General features: G+C 45.8%; 1 protein-coding gene across 6 annotated transcripts in view; it reads left to right on the top strand.

The window, feature by feature from the left end:
- CXH2orf42 (chromosome X C2orf42 homolog) overlaps positions 1–17,156 on the top strand; it is a 29,272-nt gene extending 12,116 nt beyond the window's left edge. For all 6 annotated transcript variants that reach the window (XM_055123399.1, XM_055123402.1, XM_055123398.1 and 3 more), the window contains 5 exons: positions 944–1,048; positions 3,372–3,479; positions 8,519–8,619; positions 10,638–10,800; positions 16,494–17,156. In XM_055123399.1, the coding sequence (XP_054979374.1) occupies positions 944–1,048; positions 3,372–3,479; positions 8,519–8,619; positions 10,638–10,800; positions 16,494–16,702 (686 nt within the window). In that variant the 3' untranslated portion in view covers positions 16,703–17,156. The remainder of the gene's footprint in view (positions 1–943; positions 1,049–3,371; positions 3,480–8,518; positions 8,620–10,637; positions 10,801–16,493) is intronic.
- Positions 17,157–18,164: the final 1,008 nt, after the last annotated feature.

The following is an 18,164-nucleotide window of genomic DNA, read 5'->3' as shown; positions in this document are numbered from 1 at the left end:
TATTGTAACATTGTATGACAAACCCAGTTATGAACAGCTTTGTAACTGTGTATCTCGTGGTGATCCAGTTCAGTTTTTTTTTTTTTTGCTTTTTGGGTCACATCTGGTGATGCACAGGGGTTACTCCTGGCTCTGCACTCAGGAATTACCCCTGGCTGTGCTCAGGGGACCATATGGGATGCTGGGATTTGAACCCGGGTCAGCCACGTGCAAGGCAAACGCCCTACCCGCTGTGCTATCTCTCCAGCCCCCAGATCCAGTTTTTTTTTTTAAATGGGGGGGAAATGATTCACTATACATATGTAATTATAGCATTGTATCTCTATAAAAGGAGGTAGACTTTAGACATCTGAAGATATCTGGAGAATAGAAAGAATGGCTGGTCTGTGGACATAGAACAATTCATATTCATCAGGATTCAGAGCAAGGAGTAAGCCTCTTTTCTAACAGTCATTGCAGGGCCAGTCTGCACTTTGGTATTGGAAGGCTTCAGGCTTTTTGTGATTAGTAATCTTAAACTGATAGTCTCTCGTTGTCTTTTATTTCTCTTTTTTTAATGCTGTATTCTTTCCCCCAAATACAGAATCTTCCATTTCACATAATGTTTCTAATTTCTTTGAGTTTTAGTTTCTTGTTCTTTTTTTCCCCCTCTGTACAAACACTTGAGCTGCTTTTTTTTTTTTTTTTTTTTTTTGCTTTTTTTTTGGGTCACACTCAGTGGTGCACAGGGGTTACTCCTGGCTCATGCACTCAGAAATTACTCCTGGTGGTGCTCGGGGAACCATATGGGATACTGGGAATCGAACCCGGGTCAGCTGTGTGCAAGGCAGACACCCTCCCCGTTGTGCTATCACTCCAGCCCGACACCTGAGCTTTTTCAAACTTAAATTATCTGTCCATTCTGTAAGCTAAATGGCTGACTAGTTTCTTGGGTTTCTCCTAGCTTGTGGTCAGCTGTTAGATGAGGCACAAGTGACCTTATCCTTCCAAGACTGGCTGGCCAGTGTCACAGAGCGCATCCACCAAACTATGCACTACCAGTTTGATGGTAAGTATTTGTCACCCAGTTGGGCTGTTGTAGGAAAGTAGAAAAATATCAGAATAATTGTGCTGTGGTTCTGTTTGGTTCTGTTTGGTAGTCCTGCTTTAGTCAAGTGCGCATTGGCCCACAAGGAAGTCAAAATCCTTTTTTTTTTTTTTTAACTTTTTTTAAAAATTTATTTGTTGGGGGCTGGAGCAATAGCACAGCGGGTAGGGCGTTTGCCTTGCACGAGGCCAACCCGGGTTAGTTTCCCAGCATCCCATATGGTCCCCTGACCACTGCCAGGGGTAATTCCTGAGTGCAGAGCCAGGAGTAACCCCTGTGCATCGCCAGGTGTGACCCAAAAACCAAAAAAAAAAATATTTGTTTTGGGGGCCACACCGGGTGGTGCTCAGGGGTCACTCCTGGGTCTGCACAGAGGAATTACTCCTCGTGGTGCTTGGGGCACCATATTGGATACCGGGGATGGCACCTGGGTAAACCCCATGCAAGGCAAGTGCCCTACAAAATATATTATCACTCTGTCTCCTAAAATGTAAAACCTTAAAGTTGCTCAGAGGCCGTGACTATTTTGTCAGTTGAGTTAGCATTCAGGGTGGAGATGACACAGGGGTTAATGTGCTTGCCTTACTGCACCCGGGCTTGGTTAGATCCTGGCACTGCATGTAATCCCTTAAACAGTACCTGGGGTCATTTCTGAGCACAGAACCAGGACTAGCCCCTGAACCCCCAAAAAGGACATAAAAAACGCAAGTGGACAAAAAGACATCCAGCAAGGGGCTGGGGCCTAGCTCAAAGGACCCCGCCTTTCGGGGGAGAAGCCCAAGTTCAGTCCCCGAGGCCCCCAGAAACACCAGGCCTGTGCACCTGGGCCCATACCACCAGGCCGTACACGACTCAGAGAAGCCCAGGCCTGAGCACCACCAGGCAGGCCCCAGGATCAGTAGCAGGCGAATAAAGTAGGCACAGTCAGTTTGAGAAAATGTCAAGTCTTTCTGTGGAATACTAGAAAGCCTTTTGTTCTATATTTTTGGCTTGACCTTTGTTGCCATAGAATAAACTGACTGTATGTGGGGGTCGGGAGTGTGGGGGCAACACCTGGTATTACCGCACAGCTGGGGTTCAGACTAGGGTTGCAAGCTTGTGACGGTAGCTGCAAGCTAGGCAGGTGCCTTACTCAATGCACTGTCTCTCACCCTCTAAGATATGCTGTTGTCACTGTCACTGTCATCCCGTTGCTCATCGATTCGCTCGAGCAGGCACCAATAACGTCTCCATTTTGAGACTTGTTGTTACTGTTTTTGGCATATCGAATACGCCACGGGTAGCTTGCCAGGCTCTGCCGTGTGGGCGAGATACTCTCGGTAGCTTGCCGGGCTCTCTGAGAGGGGCGGGGGAATCAAACTGGGGTCAGCTGAGTGTAAGGCGAATGCCTTAGCACTGTGCTATCACTCCAGCCCCATGCTGTTGTATTTTATTTATTTTTGTTTTGGGGGTCCACACTGGCAGTGCTTGGGGCTACGTCCTGGCTCTGCATTCAGAGATCACGCCTCAAAAGGCTGGGGAGCATGTGGGGGACCAGTGCAACTCCCCTATCTGCTGCACTGTCTCTCCGGCCTGATAAACTGTCTTAAAGTCTTTTCTAAGAGTCACTCTCCTGGTTGTATCCAGGCAGACAGAGGCTGTGTTTCCCTATGTTTCCCTGTGCTAACGCTAGACTCTAGGGCTGGATCCCCGGCACCCCCATACCGTCCCCTGAGCCCACCAGGAATGATTCCTGAGTACAGAGCCAGGAGTGAGCCCTGACCTGCTGGGTGTAACCCAGGAAACAATTTATTTCACTCCTCCTCTCCTTCCCCTCCCCTTAATTTTTGTTGCCGTTGCTATTGTATGATGGCGAGGGTGCATGTCAGGTGTGGCGCTCCCACAGTCGCCATGGTCCTCTGAGGTGTGCACCCCTCTGACTGCCAGGCTCGGAGTATCAGGAAAGGTGTCCTGACTGCAGCTGTGGTGCTAGCCAGGCGCTGCTGCAGATCTCAGCCATGTGCTCACCAGAGCTTAGGCTTCCTGTTGGTGGTGCTCATCTGTCTCTTAGTTGTGATGCATGCTAGGGGTCAGACCCCTTTTTGGGGTCCTCACATACACCAGGCTGTGGTTTATCCAGAAGTGACAGGTCACACGGGTGCCTGCAGGCAGCAGGACTGCCAGGATCCTATTGGTACACGTGCACCCCGGGATTTCAACTCAAGACCACAGGCTTGCAAGGCAGGAGCTCTAAGCCCAGCGCTGTTCCCTGGTGTCCTAAATGAGTTTTTCTTATCTCCTCTAGGGAAGCCAGAGCCCTTGGTGTTCCACATTCCTCAGTCCTTTTTTGACGCCCTGCAACAGAGAATATCAATGGGAAGTGCAAAAAAACGTCTCCCCAACTCCACCACAGGTATGGCATATACCCTCAGGAGAGGCAGTTGATGTGTTGACTGTAGGACATTGTGTTTGGAAAAAGCATGAAATCTTCAGGATTAAGAATTAATCATATGCTCACCATGAAGCCTTCGCCATTGTACTCTTGGAATAGCTATCACCTTTGAAGGCCCAAACATACTCCAGGAAAGAGCTCGTGGAAAGATTAAGAAAATACAAACATGGGGGCAGGAGCGATAGCACAGTGGGTAGGGCGTTTGCCTTGCACTCGGCCAACCCGGGTTCGATTCCCAGAGTCCCATATGGTCCCCTGAGCACCGCCAGGAGTAATTCCTGAGTGCAAAGCCAGGAGTAACCACTGTGCATCGCCAGGTGTGACCCAAAAAGCTGAAAAAAGAAAGAAACACAAACTTGATAAACAAATGGCAATGCAAGTGCTCACCAAGGGGCCAGAGTGATAGTACAGTGATGGTACAAGGTGCTTGCCTTGCACATAGCTGACCCAGGTTTGATCCCTGACACCCCTTATGGTCTGCCAACCCCTACCAGGAGCAATCTCTGAGGACAGAGACAGAAGTAAGCCCTGAGCACTGATGAGTGTGGCCAAAAAACAGATATAAAAACAAAAGAAGAGAGAAAGTTCTCACCAAATATTTTGATATTTTTAGATGTGGAATAATTCCAGTAAAAGCATTGTAAGCTCAAATTGTTATTTGGGCTGGTTTCCTGGACACACAGTGTATATAAAAAATAATTTTTTTAGGGGCTGGAGTGATAGCACAGTGGGTAGGGCATTTGCCTTGCACGCGGCCAACCCGGGTTCGATTCCCATCATCCCATATGGTACCCTGAGCACCGCCAGGGGTGATTCCTGAGTGCATGAGCCAGGAATAACCCCTGTGCATCGCCAGGTGTGACCCAAAAAGAAAAAAAAAATTAAAAGAAAGTAATTTTTTTAGTGGGATGGGGGAGATGCTTAGTGTCAGGGATACACGGGGCCACCCTGGTGGTTTTGGACCCAGTGACATGCGCCTGAAGATTCAATGCTGGGGTAGCAGTATTGGCTACATCCAGTGCTGCCAGGGGGCCAGAAGGTGCCAGGGACTAAACCGGGCCTCTGCATGCAAGGTATGTGCTTTTGCTCTTTCAGTTATATCCCTGACCCCAGGTTCTCAATTTTTGATGAGGAAAAATTTATTTTTAAAGAGATTCTTAGGATTGTAATACCTTTTTTGGTTGTTAACAATTTTCTAGTGGTATTTGTAGTGCCAGAAAGACCTTGTGGAGCTGAAGATTGGACCTCAGACCCTGGATGGGTTCATGGGGCCAAGTAGGGTGCTGGGGATTGAACCCCAGTTGGCTGCATGTAAGACTAGCACCCTCCCCACTGTGTATCTCTGTGGCCACATTTTGTTTGTTTTGGGGCCACAATGATGCTCAGGGGCTACACCAAGCTTGGTGTTTGGTGGGGGGCAGGCGAGGAGGTGAGTATCACTCCTGGCCATGCTTGGAGTACTGTGCAGTGCCAGAGATTGAACATGCAAAGCATGTTAAACGTAATACATTTTTAAAAGTTTTTATTTTAGACACTATGATTTACAGTATTGAGAATGACAGGGTTCCAGGCACTGAAACATTCCTGCACCACACCCTCCACCAGAGCGTCAGCTTCCCTCCACCATTATTTCCATTATTCTAGTATTTATTCACTGTCACTGTCACTGTCATCCCGTTGCTCATCGATTTGTTCGAGCGGGCACCATAACGTCTCTCATGGAGAGACTTATTTTTACTGTTTTTGGCATATCCAATACGCACAAGTAGCTTGCCAGGCTCTGCCGTGTGGACGAGATACTCTCAGTAGCTTGCCGGGCTCTCCGAGAGGGGTAGAGGAATCAAACACGGGTCAGCCACATGAAAGGCGAACACCCAACCGCTGTGCTATCGCTCCAGCCCCTAGTATTTATTACTTGATTTAATTTTTATTATTTGGGGTTGGGATTTGGATCACACCCAGTGGTGCTCAGATGCTATTCTGATTCTGTGTTTAGGGAACTCTGTGGCCTCTGAACCAGCTGACTTCGAACAAGGCAAGCCCCTTACCTCTTGTATGAGCTTTCTGACTTCTCAGTTTAATTAAAAGAAAAAGAAAAAAATGTTTGTGGTGCCAGGAATTAAACTCAGGGCCTCACCAAGTGTTCCACAGCTAAGCTACATCTGTAGCCCTTTGTCTTGGTTTTCTATGGCATCTGTTAGAGATCGCTAGATTCTCGTTGAATAATAAAAGAAAATGAGGTGCCAGAGAAATAGTACAACAGGGAAGGTGCTTGCCTCACATGCAGTTGATCCAGGTTCAATCCCCGGCACTACATAGGGTCCCCTGAGTCCCGCCAGGAGTGCTCCTGAGCACAGAGCCAGATATCTCCCTAAAACAAAAAACAATAAAATAAAAGTAAGGGAGATAAAAAGGAGAAGATAAAAGAAAGTATTCACTTTCTGACAAATAGTCCAAGAGTAACTACAGTTAGAAATCTGTGCTGTCTTTACAGTGAATTCTTATTTGATGGCAGTGGATTCAGTTCTATTTTTGAATACTGCAAGCTGTGCATCATTATGTTCAGGGCATACAATCTTTGATTTTACAGATTTTTCTCTCTGATTTTTTTAGGTAATGTTCTTTGTTCTATTTTAACATTTAGGCCTACTACATTAATTTTAACCTACCCCAGAGCTATTTTTTTAGACCCATTAGTGGAACTCCTTTATAATCTTGCAGGCAGGGCTGTGGATTGAAAATCACTTCATCGAGCTTAAATTCTATGTGGTTATTATAAGAGAGAGAGAGAGTGTATGTGTGTGTGTGTGTGTGTGTGTGTGTGCTTGTATTGGCTCACACCTACAGTGCTCAGGGCTTACTCCTCACTCTGTGTTCAGGGATCACTCCTTGCAGTTTTCAGGGGATCTTTGTGGTGCCAGGGATAGAACCAGGGTTGGCCCCATGCAAAGCAATCACTTTACTCATTGTACTATCTCTCTGGTCTCATGTTTTTTGGGGGGCTATTCCCAGCATTGTGGGGGGACCATTTAGTGCCAAGAATTGAAACCTGGTCTCCTGCATACAAAGCATGGGCTATGTTTTAACCTCTAATACATCTAAAGTTGTAAGAGGGGCAAGAAAGATAGTACAGTGGGTAAGGTGCTTACCTTGCACGTGGCCAACCCAGTTGCTATCTCTGGCATCCCCCTGGGTACAAAGCTAGGAAAACCTTTGAGCATCACTGGGTGTTGCAAAATAATAATAATAATAATAATAATAATAGTTAATTTTTTAAAAACAAAAAAATAGGGGCTGGAGTGATAGCACAGCGGGTAGGGCGTTTGCCTTGCACGCGGCCGACCCGGGTTCGAATCCCAGCATCCCATATGGTCCCCCGAGCACCGCCAGGAGTAATTCCTGAGTGCATGAGCCAGGAGTGACCCCTGTGCATCGCTGGGTGTGACCCAAAAAAGCAAAAAAAAAAAAAAAAACAAAAACAAAAACAAAAAAATACTTTAAGTTGCAAGAGATTGTAAGATACTGTTTAATGGAGTAATGTATGTGTAGCTTTGCAAAACTGTCACTGTCACTGTCATCCCATTGCTCACTGATTTGCTCGAGCGGGCACAAGTTATGTCTCCATTGTGAGACTTGTTACTGTTTTTGGCATATCGAATATGCCATGGGTAGCTTGCAGGGCTCTGCTGTAGGGGTGAGATACTCTCAAACAGCAGAAAAAATAAATATCATCTCAGATAACCAAAGACTTTTATAACAGAAATATCCTTATTGTTTGAGTTGTCACATTTCTGTCAGACCTTATTGTATATCTACCTCTAGAATATATTTATTTATTTATTTGTTTTGGGGGCCACACCCAGCATAGCCAGGTGTGATGCAAAAACAAACCAAAAAACCTCTCTAGACCTCACCTCGTATGGCCAAGCCTGTGCTCTAGCCCTTGGAGCTATTTCCCTTGCTTTTAGCACTTAGTTCTTTTTGGGGGTAGGGGTGGCCCACACCCAGCAGCACTTCAAAGTTTACACCTGGCCCTTCACTCAGGAATCACTCCTGATGGTGGTGCTCAGGGGACCATATTGGGTGCTGGGGTTCAAATCCAGGCTGTCCAGGTGCAAGGCAAGTGCCATATCCACTGTACCATCTCTTTGGTCCCCTTTTTTTGGGGGGGGGGCAGGGTGGCCATACCTGGTGGTGCTCAGGACTTACTCCTTGCTCTGTGCTCAGGAATCATTCCAGTTGTGCTTGGGGTCCATATGAAGAGCTGGGGGTTGAATCTCGAACCCCATTGACTACATGCAATGCAAGCTCCCTACCTACTCCAGCTCCTCATTTAATTCTTTTTTTTTCCCTTGGTGGGTCACATCTAGCAATGCCCAGGGTGTTCCTTCTGACTCTGCACTCAAGAATTACTGTTGGTAATGCTCAAGGGACCCCTATGGGATGCCAGGGGTCAGACCTGGGTCCTCTATAGTATCCTTCCAGCCCACCTCGTTTAGTTTTTAGTAAATTTTTCTCTCTTTTTTTTTTTGGTTTACCTTTTTTTTTTTTGAGCCACACCTGGTGTTGTATTGGGGGCTGCTCCGATGGTACAAGGGGAAGCAGACAGTGCCAGGGATCAAAGCCAGGCCTCCTGCATGCAAAGCACACACTCAGTCCTTTGAGTTATCTCTCTGGCCCCTAGGGTTTCTTTTGTAAGCTCTGAGGTTCGGTAAGGATCTCTCCAGGGCCAGCAGTGTGATTCGGGTGGCAGCACCATGTACTGCTGTGCTGATCTCAGCACCATGGGAAGCCCCAACATGCAGTAACCCCACAGCAGGGCTTGCCGGGGGCCTGGTGCCCCCCCGAGCATCATGTGCACTCCCTGGTTTGCCCCCACAGTACTAACAAGCCCCCCATCTCCCGAGGAACCACTGTACTGCACTCTAGAAATTGGGTACCAATGGGAAAAGGAGATGATTTCCTTCTTAGCCTAATTTTGTCCTCTTTTCACTTTGAAGCTTTCATTCGGAAAGATGCCTTGCCTCTGGGAACATTTTCAAAGTACACCTGGCACATCACTAATATCCTGCAAGTGAAACAAATCCTAGATACTCCAGAGGTAAGAGCTTAACTCTGCAGTCATGGGAGGGCCTCAAGGAAAAGAGGGAACAAGTATGGGACACATGTGTAAAGTTCCTTGAGTTATCCACACCAAAGAGAATTCCTGTTCTCACACTAAGGGATTATTCAGAAATAGTCTGGACTTTCTGATTCTAACTCTGATTTTAATGGGTTTTCCTTGTAGCCTGAAAAAAATACTGCAGATTTCACTTTCTTTCTCTGCGGGATCAGAAAAAACAGATGAGTGTCCCTGGAAAATGGCGGTGAAGCTAAATTAACTGGCAGGCAGCTTAGAATGTGTGGGTTTTTGTTTGTTTTTTTGTTTGGGTTTGTTTTTTGTTTTTTTTTGTTTTTTGGGTTTTTTTTGCTTTTTGGGTCACACCCAGTCATGCTCAGGGGTTGCTCCTTGCTCATGCATTCAGGAATTACTCCTGGCGGTGCTCAGGGGACCATATGGGATGCTGGGAATTGAACCCAGGTTGGCTGCGTGCAAGGCAAATGCCCTGCTCGCTGTGCTATTGCTCCAGCCCCAACTTTGTGATTTTTTTTGTATTTATTAACAAATCAATGGGTCAAGCACAATTGTCCCCTACCCCAAGATTGCAGTTTAGTTCTTAGAGAAACGACCCTTGATTCTTATATTCTTTATATTCTTATATGCTTCTATTCTTTCTCACAAAGGAAATATTAGACTCTTCTGTGTGTGGCGGGGCGGGTGGGGTGTTGGTTTTTTGGCCACACTTGGTGATGCTCAGGGCTTACTCCTGAGTACATGCACAGGGATCACTGGTGTGGTGCCGAGGGCCGAACCTGGGTTAGCTGCATGCAAGGCAAGTGCCTTACCCACTGTACTATTTCTCTGGCCCAATACTAGACATTTTAAAACATTTTTTAAGCTGATTTGAAAATTTGTGTAGTTTCTTTTCCTATAGATCTAGAAAAACATACTTTGATACATTAGCTTAATTGCAAGGTATTGTTATATCCAGAAAACAGGTAATTATTTGGTAGCTACAGAATTTATATGTGAACCCTAGAATATATATAGCACAGAGCCAGAAATAAGCCCTGAGCACCACCAGGTGTGCTCAAAAACCAAAACAAAACAAAAACCACTTGAATAACTTCTTTAAACACAGGATGTTGGATATCACAAAGGTGCAGGTGCTATTGAGAGGGGCACCAAGGCAGCACAGGGCAAGGACAGTGAGGGGAGAGAGCCCAGAAGCCGTCTTCTGTCTGGGCTGGGTTCCCTCCCTCCCCTGCCTCATGCCATCTCCCCCGGCATGGTATGAACTGTATTTTGTGGATGAGGAGCGGGTTACACTTTGAGAGCCTCACTCACCAGATCCTCACTAGCAGAGACAGAATTCAGTTCAGGTTCTGTCAGGAGCGATAGTACAGCAGGGAGGGCATTTGCCTTGTATGTGGTTTACCTGGGTTCAATCCCTGGCATCCCATATGGCCCCCCGAGCACCTCCAGCAGTGACTCCTGAGTGCAGAGCCAGGAGTAACCCATCACTGGATGTGACCCAAAAAGCAAAAATAAATTAAAGCTCCCAGTGGGCAGGGAACCACTTGTTTATTTTATATATATATATATATATATATATTTTTTAAAAGAAGGTTCTGTCAGGATGAGTGTCCGGGATGGCACTCAGGTGCAAGGTGAGCTGTTGGTGCTCTCTGGAGCTTTACAAGGTGCTAGTAGCACAGAGCAGGGGAGCAGCACAGGCGAGGAGAGAGCATGTCTGAGCCAGCACATGGAGATGTGAGAGGCGCAGTTTGTACATCCGACTGGTGTTCCAGTTAGCGAGAGAGGAGAAGGGAGAGCTGTGAGTGACAGAAGGGAGATTTGCTAACAGAATTCACTTGAAAACAGAAGGGGAAGTCTTACTTCATTCTGAGTATATTTAATAAGAATGAGTGAAAGAAAGATCTGTTGTCATCTAAATGTTTGTCTATGTTGAAAAAAAAAAATTTTTTTTCCATCATCCTTGATTTTTGTCTGTCCAGATGCCCTTGGAAATCACCCGGAGCTTTATCCAGAACCGGGATGGGACTTATGAGCTATTTAAATGCCCAAAAGTTGAAGTGGAAAGCATAGCAGAAACGTACGGGCGGATAGAAAAGCAGCCAGTGCTGCGGCCCTTGGAACTGAAAACTTTTCTCAAAGTTGGTAAGTGAATGAATGGTTCACTTCCTTTGAGGTCAGCTGTGTATATCAGTGTGCCACCCCTGACTTGGAATCTTGACCTTAAACAAAGAAGTCACATTCCAGGGCTGGAGTGCTACTACAGCAGATAAGGCGATTTTTGGCACACGGTCTACAAGTTCATCCCCAGAATTATAAGTGGCACCTGGAGCACCATATCCCTGGTTCAAACCAAAAAAAGAAGAGGTCAGAGAACTAGTACGATGGGTAGAGCACTTGACTTGCACATGGCTGACCTGGGTTTTATGCCCAGCACCATATTTGATCCCCAAGGCCACCAGGAGTGATCCCTAAGCACAGAGCCAGGACTTAGCCCTGAACACTGCCAGACATGGCCCCAAAATACGTAAACAACGTCAACAAAAAAATCAAGATCTATTGGGCTGGAGTGATAGCACAGCGGGTAGGGTGTTTGCCTTGCATGCAGTCCACCCAGGTTTGATTCCAGCATCCTATATTGTCCCCCAAGCACTGCCAGGCGTGATTCCTGAGTGCATAAGCCAGGAGTAACCCCTGTGTACCGCCGGGTGTGACCCAAAAAAATCAAGACCTCTTGGGGGCTGGATAGTACAGCAGGGAGGGCACTGGCCTTGCATGCAGCTGACCCAAGTTCAATCCCCTGTAAGAATAACCCCTGAACACACTGCCAAGTGTGGTCTATAAACCAAAATAAAGAAAAAAAAGACAAAAGGAGGAGGAGAAAAGAAGCCATTGCATTCCTCCATCTTGTAAAGATAATCATAGAATAAGATGTGTTTTTTTTTTTCATTTGGCAAGTGATTTTTATTTATAAAAACGTTAAGGGGGTAAGGCACATTGGTTTGGCCATACCCTATAATACTCCAGGACCATTTCTGAAATTTTTTTTTCTCTTTGGGTCACACCCAGTGATACTCAGGGGTTACTCCTGGCTATCACTCCAGCCCCTCAAGGACCATTTCTGGCTCTGTTTAGGCATAACTCCTAGAGGAGCCAGTGGTCCCGTAATAGGGATCAAACCAGAGTTAGCTACATTGCAAGCCAGCTGCCTTAACCCCTGTAACATCGGTCCCTTAGCCAGAGCTTTTGAAAACAAAATTACTGGAGCTGGAGCAATAGCACAGCGGGTAGGGCGTTTGCCTTGCACGCGGCCGACCCGGGTTCGATTCCCAGCATCCCATATGGTCCCCTGAGCACCACCAGGAGTGATTCCTGAGTGCAGAGCCAGGAGTAACCCCTGTGCATCGCCAGGTGTGACCCCAAAAGCAAAAAAAAAAAAAAAATTACTGGAGTCAATGAGATAATACAGCAGGCACCTTGCTTGCTACTAACACAGGTTTGATTCCTGGCACCCCCATAGAACCCCCCAAGTTCTGCCAGGAGTGATCCCTGAGTACTGCTGGGTGTGGCCAAAAAAATAATAGTAAATAAAAATAAGAGTCAGAGCGATAGGTAGAGCAATGCCTTGGCCACAACCAACCTGGGTTTGGTCCCTGACATAACATACGGTCCCCGGAGCTGCCTAAGAATGATCCCTGAGCATGGATCCAGATATAATAAACCCTGGGCACTTAAAAACCAAAATAAATGAAGTAATACATGATCATCGTAGAGAAATCATGAGTTTTGTTAGAAAATGAAGGAAAAAAATTAAAACCATCTGTAATCCCTCTCATTATAAAGACCTCACCTTTAAAACTATTATTGTTTAAGTATTTCAGATACATTTGTTTTCTTTAAAAGAGTTTCCAAGACACAGGGTCATGCCTCAGTTGCTTTTTTCACTTGAAAATATATCATGGGACTGGAACAGTAACACAGCGGGGATGGTGCTTGCCTTGTACACGGCCCACCTGGGTTCAATCTCCGATACTACATATAGTTCCCCCAGCCGACCAGGAGTGATCCCAGAGTGCAGAGCCAGGAGTATGCCCTGGGCACTGACTGAATAAGTGTGGCCTAAACCTCCTCAGCCCAAGTTTTCACCATTTAAAAATGTATAATTATCTGGCATTAAATATATTGTTTGAAACCATCATTACCATCTATCTCAAGAACTTTTTATCTTCCTCAGTTGAAACTCTACCCATTGAACACTAGCCTTTCACTCCTGCTTGGGGTATCATGTGATGTGGCAGATCAAACCCCGAGTTCCCGTATACAAAAGCAGGCCCACCCTTTGGGCTAGCTCCCTGCCTCCATTCTAGTGTATCTATAAATCTGAGAACTGCTCCCTTATAAAAATAGAATAATGTAAGACTTCCTTTGTGACTGGCTGATTTCATTGAACATGCCTTTAATGTTCATCTGTATTATAGCATATACCAGAATTTCATTTAATGGGCAGAGAGATAGTATGCACTTGTATGGCACGTGTCTGACCAAATCCAGTACTCAGCACGCCATATGGTCCTCTGCGCCCCTCCCAGAGTGGTTCCTGAGCACAGAGACAAGTCAGCCTTAAGCACTGCCGGATGTGGCCCCCCAAAGCAAAAACAAATTATCTTGAGAGCCTGTAGGAATAGCAGTGGCATGGAACATCTGGCTTGCAAGCACATGGCCACAAGATCAAATTCTCAATGTCACAGGTCAGTTTCCCAATGTCACCATATGTGCCAAGTGGTATTGCCAAGTGCCTTAGCAACAGTTTTATTTTTATTTTATTTTCATAAAGTTTTTCACACAAATTTATTACATTCAGTATTTCAACACCAGTCCCACCACCATTATACTTCCTCACCACCATTATTTCGAATTTTCCCTCAACCACCCGAGCCTGCCCCAAAGGCAGACTTAGCAAAAGTCTTGGCAGCACCGCTGTTTGAGTTCAGCAGCTGTATTTTCTGTGATCCCAGTGCCATGAGTGATTTCCAGCCAGACCACAGCAGGTGCATGTACGCGCCACAAAGGGGTGTCATCCCTGAGAGGCACCACAACTAAGGCGTGTGAACATCATGGCCGGGGAGTGTGACCTGGTGAACATGTAAGGCACAGCGTGGTACCCCCCGGTGAGCATTCCTGGTCACGCCATGACCGTTCCTGAAGAGCCGCCACTCAAGAATGCTGAGGTCCACCTCTGTAGTGGAGGAAGGGGTGGTGCCGAGGGTGGGAAAGTGTTCTGTAGGAAACCTGACCAGCAACAGTGCTGTAAACCGTAGTGCAGTGACACAGAAACGAAAAAAAGTGCCTCTCTTAGAAGCAGACTGTGGGGAGGGGGAGGCAAACGGAGTTGAGGCTGTTGGTGGAGAGAGGTGACACTGTTGAAGAGATTGGGGTTGAAACATTGTCTGCCTGACACCCAGTCATAAATAACTTTATAAGTTCAAGGTGACTAATCAGAAAAAGATTTGAAGAAAAGAATGCCAGCCCCACACCTAAGATAAAGGACAGGGATTAAGGTGTCTGACTTGCAGGCAGTGAGCTCTGGTTTGATCCCTGGCACTGCGTATGGTCCCCTGAGCACTGGCAAGAGGGATCCCTGAGCTCAGAGCCAGGAATATGGCCTGAACACCACCAGGAGTGGCACCCCCACCAAAAAGTAAAAATTAGTTTACCCTTTGGCTTTAATTAATTTAGTTGGTCTTCTGTCATCTTGTTTGGTTTGTTTTATGCTTATTCAATGCACGGTATTTTCTGTGCTTTAGTGCTTTCAGCTTTGAAGATGGTACCTTATTTTTTAATTTTGCTGGTGCGATACATTTTTCAAAAGCAACTTTTTTTTTTTTTTTTTTTTTTGCTTTTTGGGTCACACCCGGCGATGCACAGGGGTCACTCCTGGCTCATGCACTCAGGAATCACCCCTGGCGGTGCTCAGGGGACCATATGGGATGCTGGGATTTGAACCCAGGTCGGCCGCGTGCAAGGCAAACGCCCTACCCGCTGTGCTATCGCTCCAGCCCCTGTTTTGTTTTTTTGAGCCACACCTTGTAGTGCTCAGGGGCTATGCCTGACTCCGTGCTAGGAGGTCTCTCTTGGTGGTGCTTGGGGGACCATGTGGTACTGGGGATCGAACCCAGGTCTCCTTCATGCAGAGCATGTGCTCCAGCCCATTGAGCTATCTCTCTGGCCCCACAAAGTCATTTTATTAAACCTGAGTTTGCATGTTTAAATCTTTGATCCTCTGGAATTTATTTTGATGTAAGATATGAGGTAGTATTATGCTTTTGTTTTCTTATAGTTATCTGGTTGATGTACCTGTTTATTTTCACTTACTCATTTATTTATTTAATTGAATCACTGTGAGAAATTCAGTTACAAAGTTGCTCATGATTGTGTTTTAGTCATACAGTGTTCTAACACCTGTCCCATCACCAGTCAGTTACCTTCCCACCCCCCCTCCGTCCCCAGTCTGTGTCTATAGCAGGCACTTTTTTTTCTTTTTTTTTCCCACACTCTATTTTTCTTTCCTTTTGGGCATTATGGTTTGCAATATAGGTACTGAAAGGTTATCGTGCTTGTCCCTTTACCTACTTTCAGCACTCAGTTCATGTCCAGAGGTTTCACTTACTTCTTGAGCCATAGCCTAAATTTTTGGCAGGCTGATTTCTCCTTGAACTTAGCCCCGGAGTCTGGCTGGAGGAATGGCGGCAACTTTGGAGTGTGAGAGCAGGCGGCTGCCAGGGCTCTGTGTGGGTGGGCACTGGGCTGACCCACCCCTCTGGAGTGCCCTGGATGTCCTGGATGTCTCAGTTATAAGCAGGTGTCCGAAAACATTTTGCAGCTTGTTGATCTCTCGAGATTTATTTATGAGTCTCTGTATCTTATTTATTGTAAGAAAAAGTTCACTTGTATTTCCTTTATTATCAAGAAGGTTACCTTTAAATTAGGCTAAATTCCTATTCTAGCTGTGTTCATTTTGGATTTTGTTTCTCTTAATCTTTCTAGGTATGTCTAAGCATATTATGGATTTGAAATTTATTTTATTTATTTATTTATTTGCTTTTTGGATCACACCCAGCGATGCACAGGTGTTACTCCTGGCTCTGCACTCAGAAATTACCCCAGGCGGTGTTCAGGGGACCATATGGGATGCTGGAAATTGAACCCGGGTCGGCCGCGTGCAAGGCAAACGCCCTACCCGCTGTGCTATTGCTCCAGCCCCTTGAAATATATTTTAGAATCATGGATTTTGTTTGGTTTTGGGGCCACATCTGGCTCTGCACTCAAGAATCACTCCTGGCAGTGCTTGGTGGGGACCATATGGGATGCTGGGGATTGAACCCAGGTCAACTGCGTGCAAGGCAAACGCCCTTCCAACTGTTTCACCATTCCGGCACGGCTCTGTTGATTTTTGTTTTGAGGCTACACCCAATGGTTCTTGGACCCTACTCTAGGCTCTGTTTGGGGGACCACAAAGTGCCAGGGACTTAACCTGAATCTCCCACAGGCACTTTGAGTTTCCTCCTGATCCTACTCTCTTTTAACCATATGGGATGTGGGGATTGGGCCCAGATAGGCAAATAGCCTACCCACTGTGCTATCACTCTGGTCCCTCCTTTCGTTTTTCCCTTTCCTGTTCTTCTGCAGTTATATTTTAACTTTTTTAATTAAAAAATGTATATATATTCATATATATATATATATATATATATACACACACACACATGAACAGAGTAAAATCTGTTGAGACTTGAAATCTGGAATTACATTAATTCAGCATTTCCTTGTTACCTCCTCAGGTAACACTTCTCCAGATCAAAAGGAACCAACACCTTTCATCATTGAGTGGATCCCGGATATCCTTCCCCAGTCCAAGATTGGCGAGCTGCGGATCAAGTTTGAGTATGGCCACCACCGGAATGGCCATGTGGCTGAATACCAAGACCAGCGGCCTCCTCTAGGCCAGCCCTTGGAACTGGCTCCTCTGACCACCATCACTTTCCCTTGAGGCAAAACAAAAGTTTTGCTGCTCAATTTGCACATACCCACCCCTTGACAACTTTAAATACTAGTTGGGACACTTTGATGTTCCTCTTCATTAGTGAGCTGCTCTTAGCTAAGATGCAGTTTCTCACACTTAAGTGGATTCTTCTGAAGGAACACTCCTTGCAAATAGCCTTTCCAGTGCTGTTGTATATAGTCATTATGGATTGGGTGATATTTCTGGCCCGAGTTTTTAAAGGAGCAAAACAAAAATTGGTTGATTTTCCTTGGTTAAGGAGTCACCCATAGAGTTAAATATTTTTCTTACTCATTAAGAAGTTAGCAGCACTACACCATACACCATTAGTGTTGGAAAGCTAATACTGCCCTGCTCGAGCAGAAAGATAATCTGGGAAGAGTTGCAGTCATGCCCTTTATTCTATTCTCAAATAAAGCACAGTGTCCTGAGTTTTTCCAAATTATGTCTTATGTGTTTTGACTATAACATTTTAAACTTTGGGGAAGATTTTGGTGCTCCATGCTGTGCAATGGCAGGACTAGCTTGTTTGCTTAGTTCCCAAGTGCCTCAAACCATGGGATATACTTGAGAAGCGTTCCAGAAAGTCCCACAGAGAACTTAGACCTTGAACTTTAAAGGAGAAGAAAGGTGGGCCGGAGCAGTAGAACAGCAGGTAGGGTGTTTGCATGCATGTGGCCAACTCGGTTCCGTCCCCAGCACCACATAAAGTCTGCTGAGCACTGCCAGGAGAGATTCCTGAACACACAGCCAGGAATAAGTCCTGAACATTGTTATGTGTGGTTCAAAAACAAAATTAATATATGAGGAAAGGTTTAGCTAGATGTAGGTAAGAGAAGAAATTAAAACTCAAGGCAGAGAGCCCGCCTGAAAAGCAGGAATTCTCAAAGGGCACACCAAAGGCTGGCCTAGTATGAGAAATTCTTTATTCTGAGAACATTGAGGACATCTTTTTTTTTTTTTTTTTTTTGACCAAGATAGAACTGTGGGTGACAGGGAAATACTTGACCCAGAAGAACCACAATGGTCATAAAAGATGACTAGGGCAAATGAATACCAAGAGGCCCCCACTAAAGTGCTGAGGCTTCACCCAGGACCATCATGGCCCATTAAAATCTAGATAGATGACCGTTTAGTACCTGTATCACAAACCATAATGCACAAAAGGAATAGGAGAGAGAAAGAAGGCAAGTGCCTCCCATAGAACAAGCTGGGGGCAGGGGGTGGGGTATTGGAGGATCGTGGGAGGGAAATGGGACATTGGTAGTGGGAAATGTACACTGTTGGAGGGATGGGTGCTAGATTATTGTATGACTGAAACCCAATTATGAACAGCTTTGTAATGGTCAATAAATAAAACCTAGAATCAGGGGGCCAGAGCAATAGTACAGCAGGTAGGATGTTTGCTTTGCATGCGGCTAACCTGGGTTTGATCTCTGACACCCCATAT

The sequence above is a fragment of the Sorex araneus genome, chromosome X, assembly GCF_027595985.1.
Source record: "Sorex araneus isolate mSorAra2 chromosome X, mSorAra2.pri, whole genome shotgun sequence".
NCBI lineage: Eukaryota > Metazoa > Chordata > Mammalia > Eulipotyphla > Soricidae > Sorex > Sorex araneus.
Note: the sequence above shows the minus strand (reverse complement) of the source record. Positions and strands in the feature narration are given on the sequence as shown.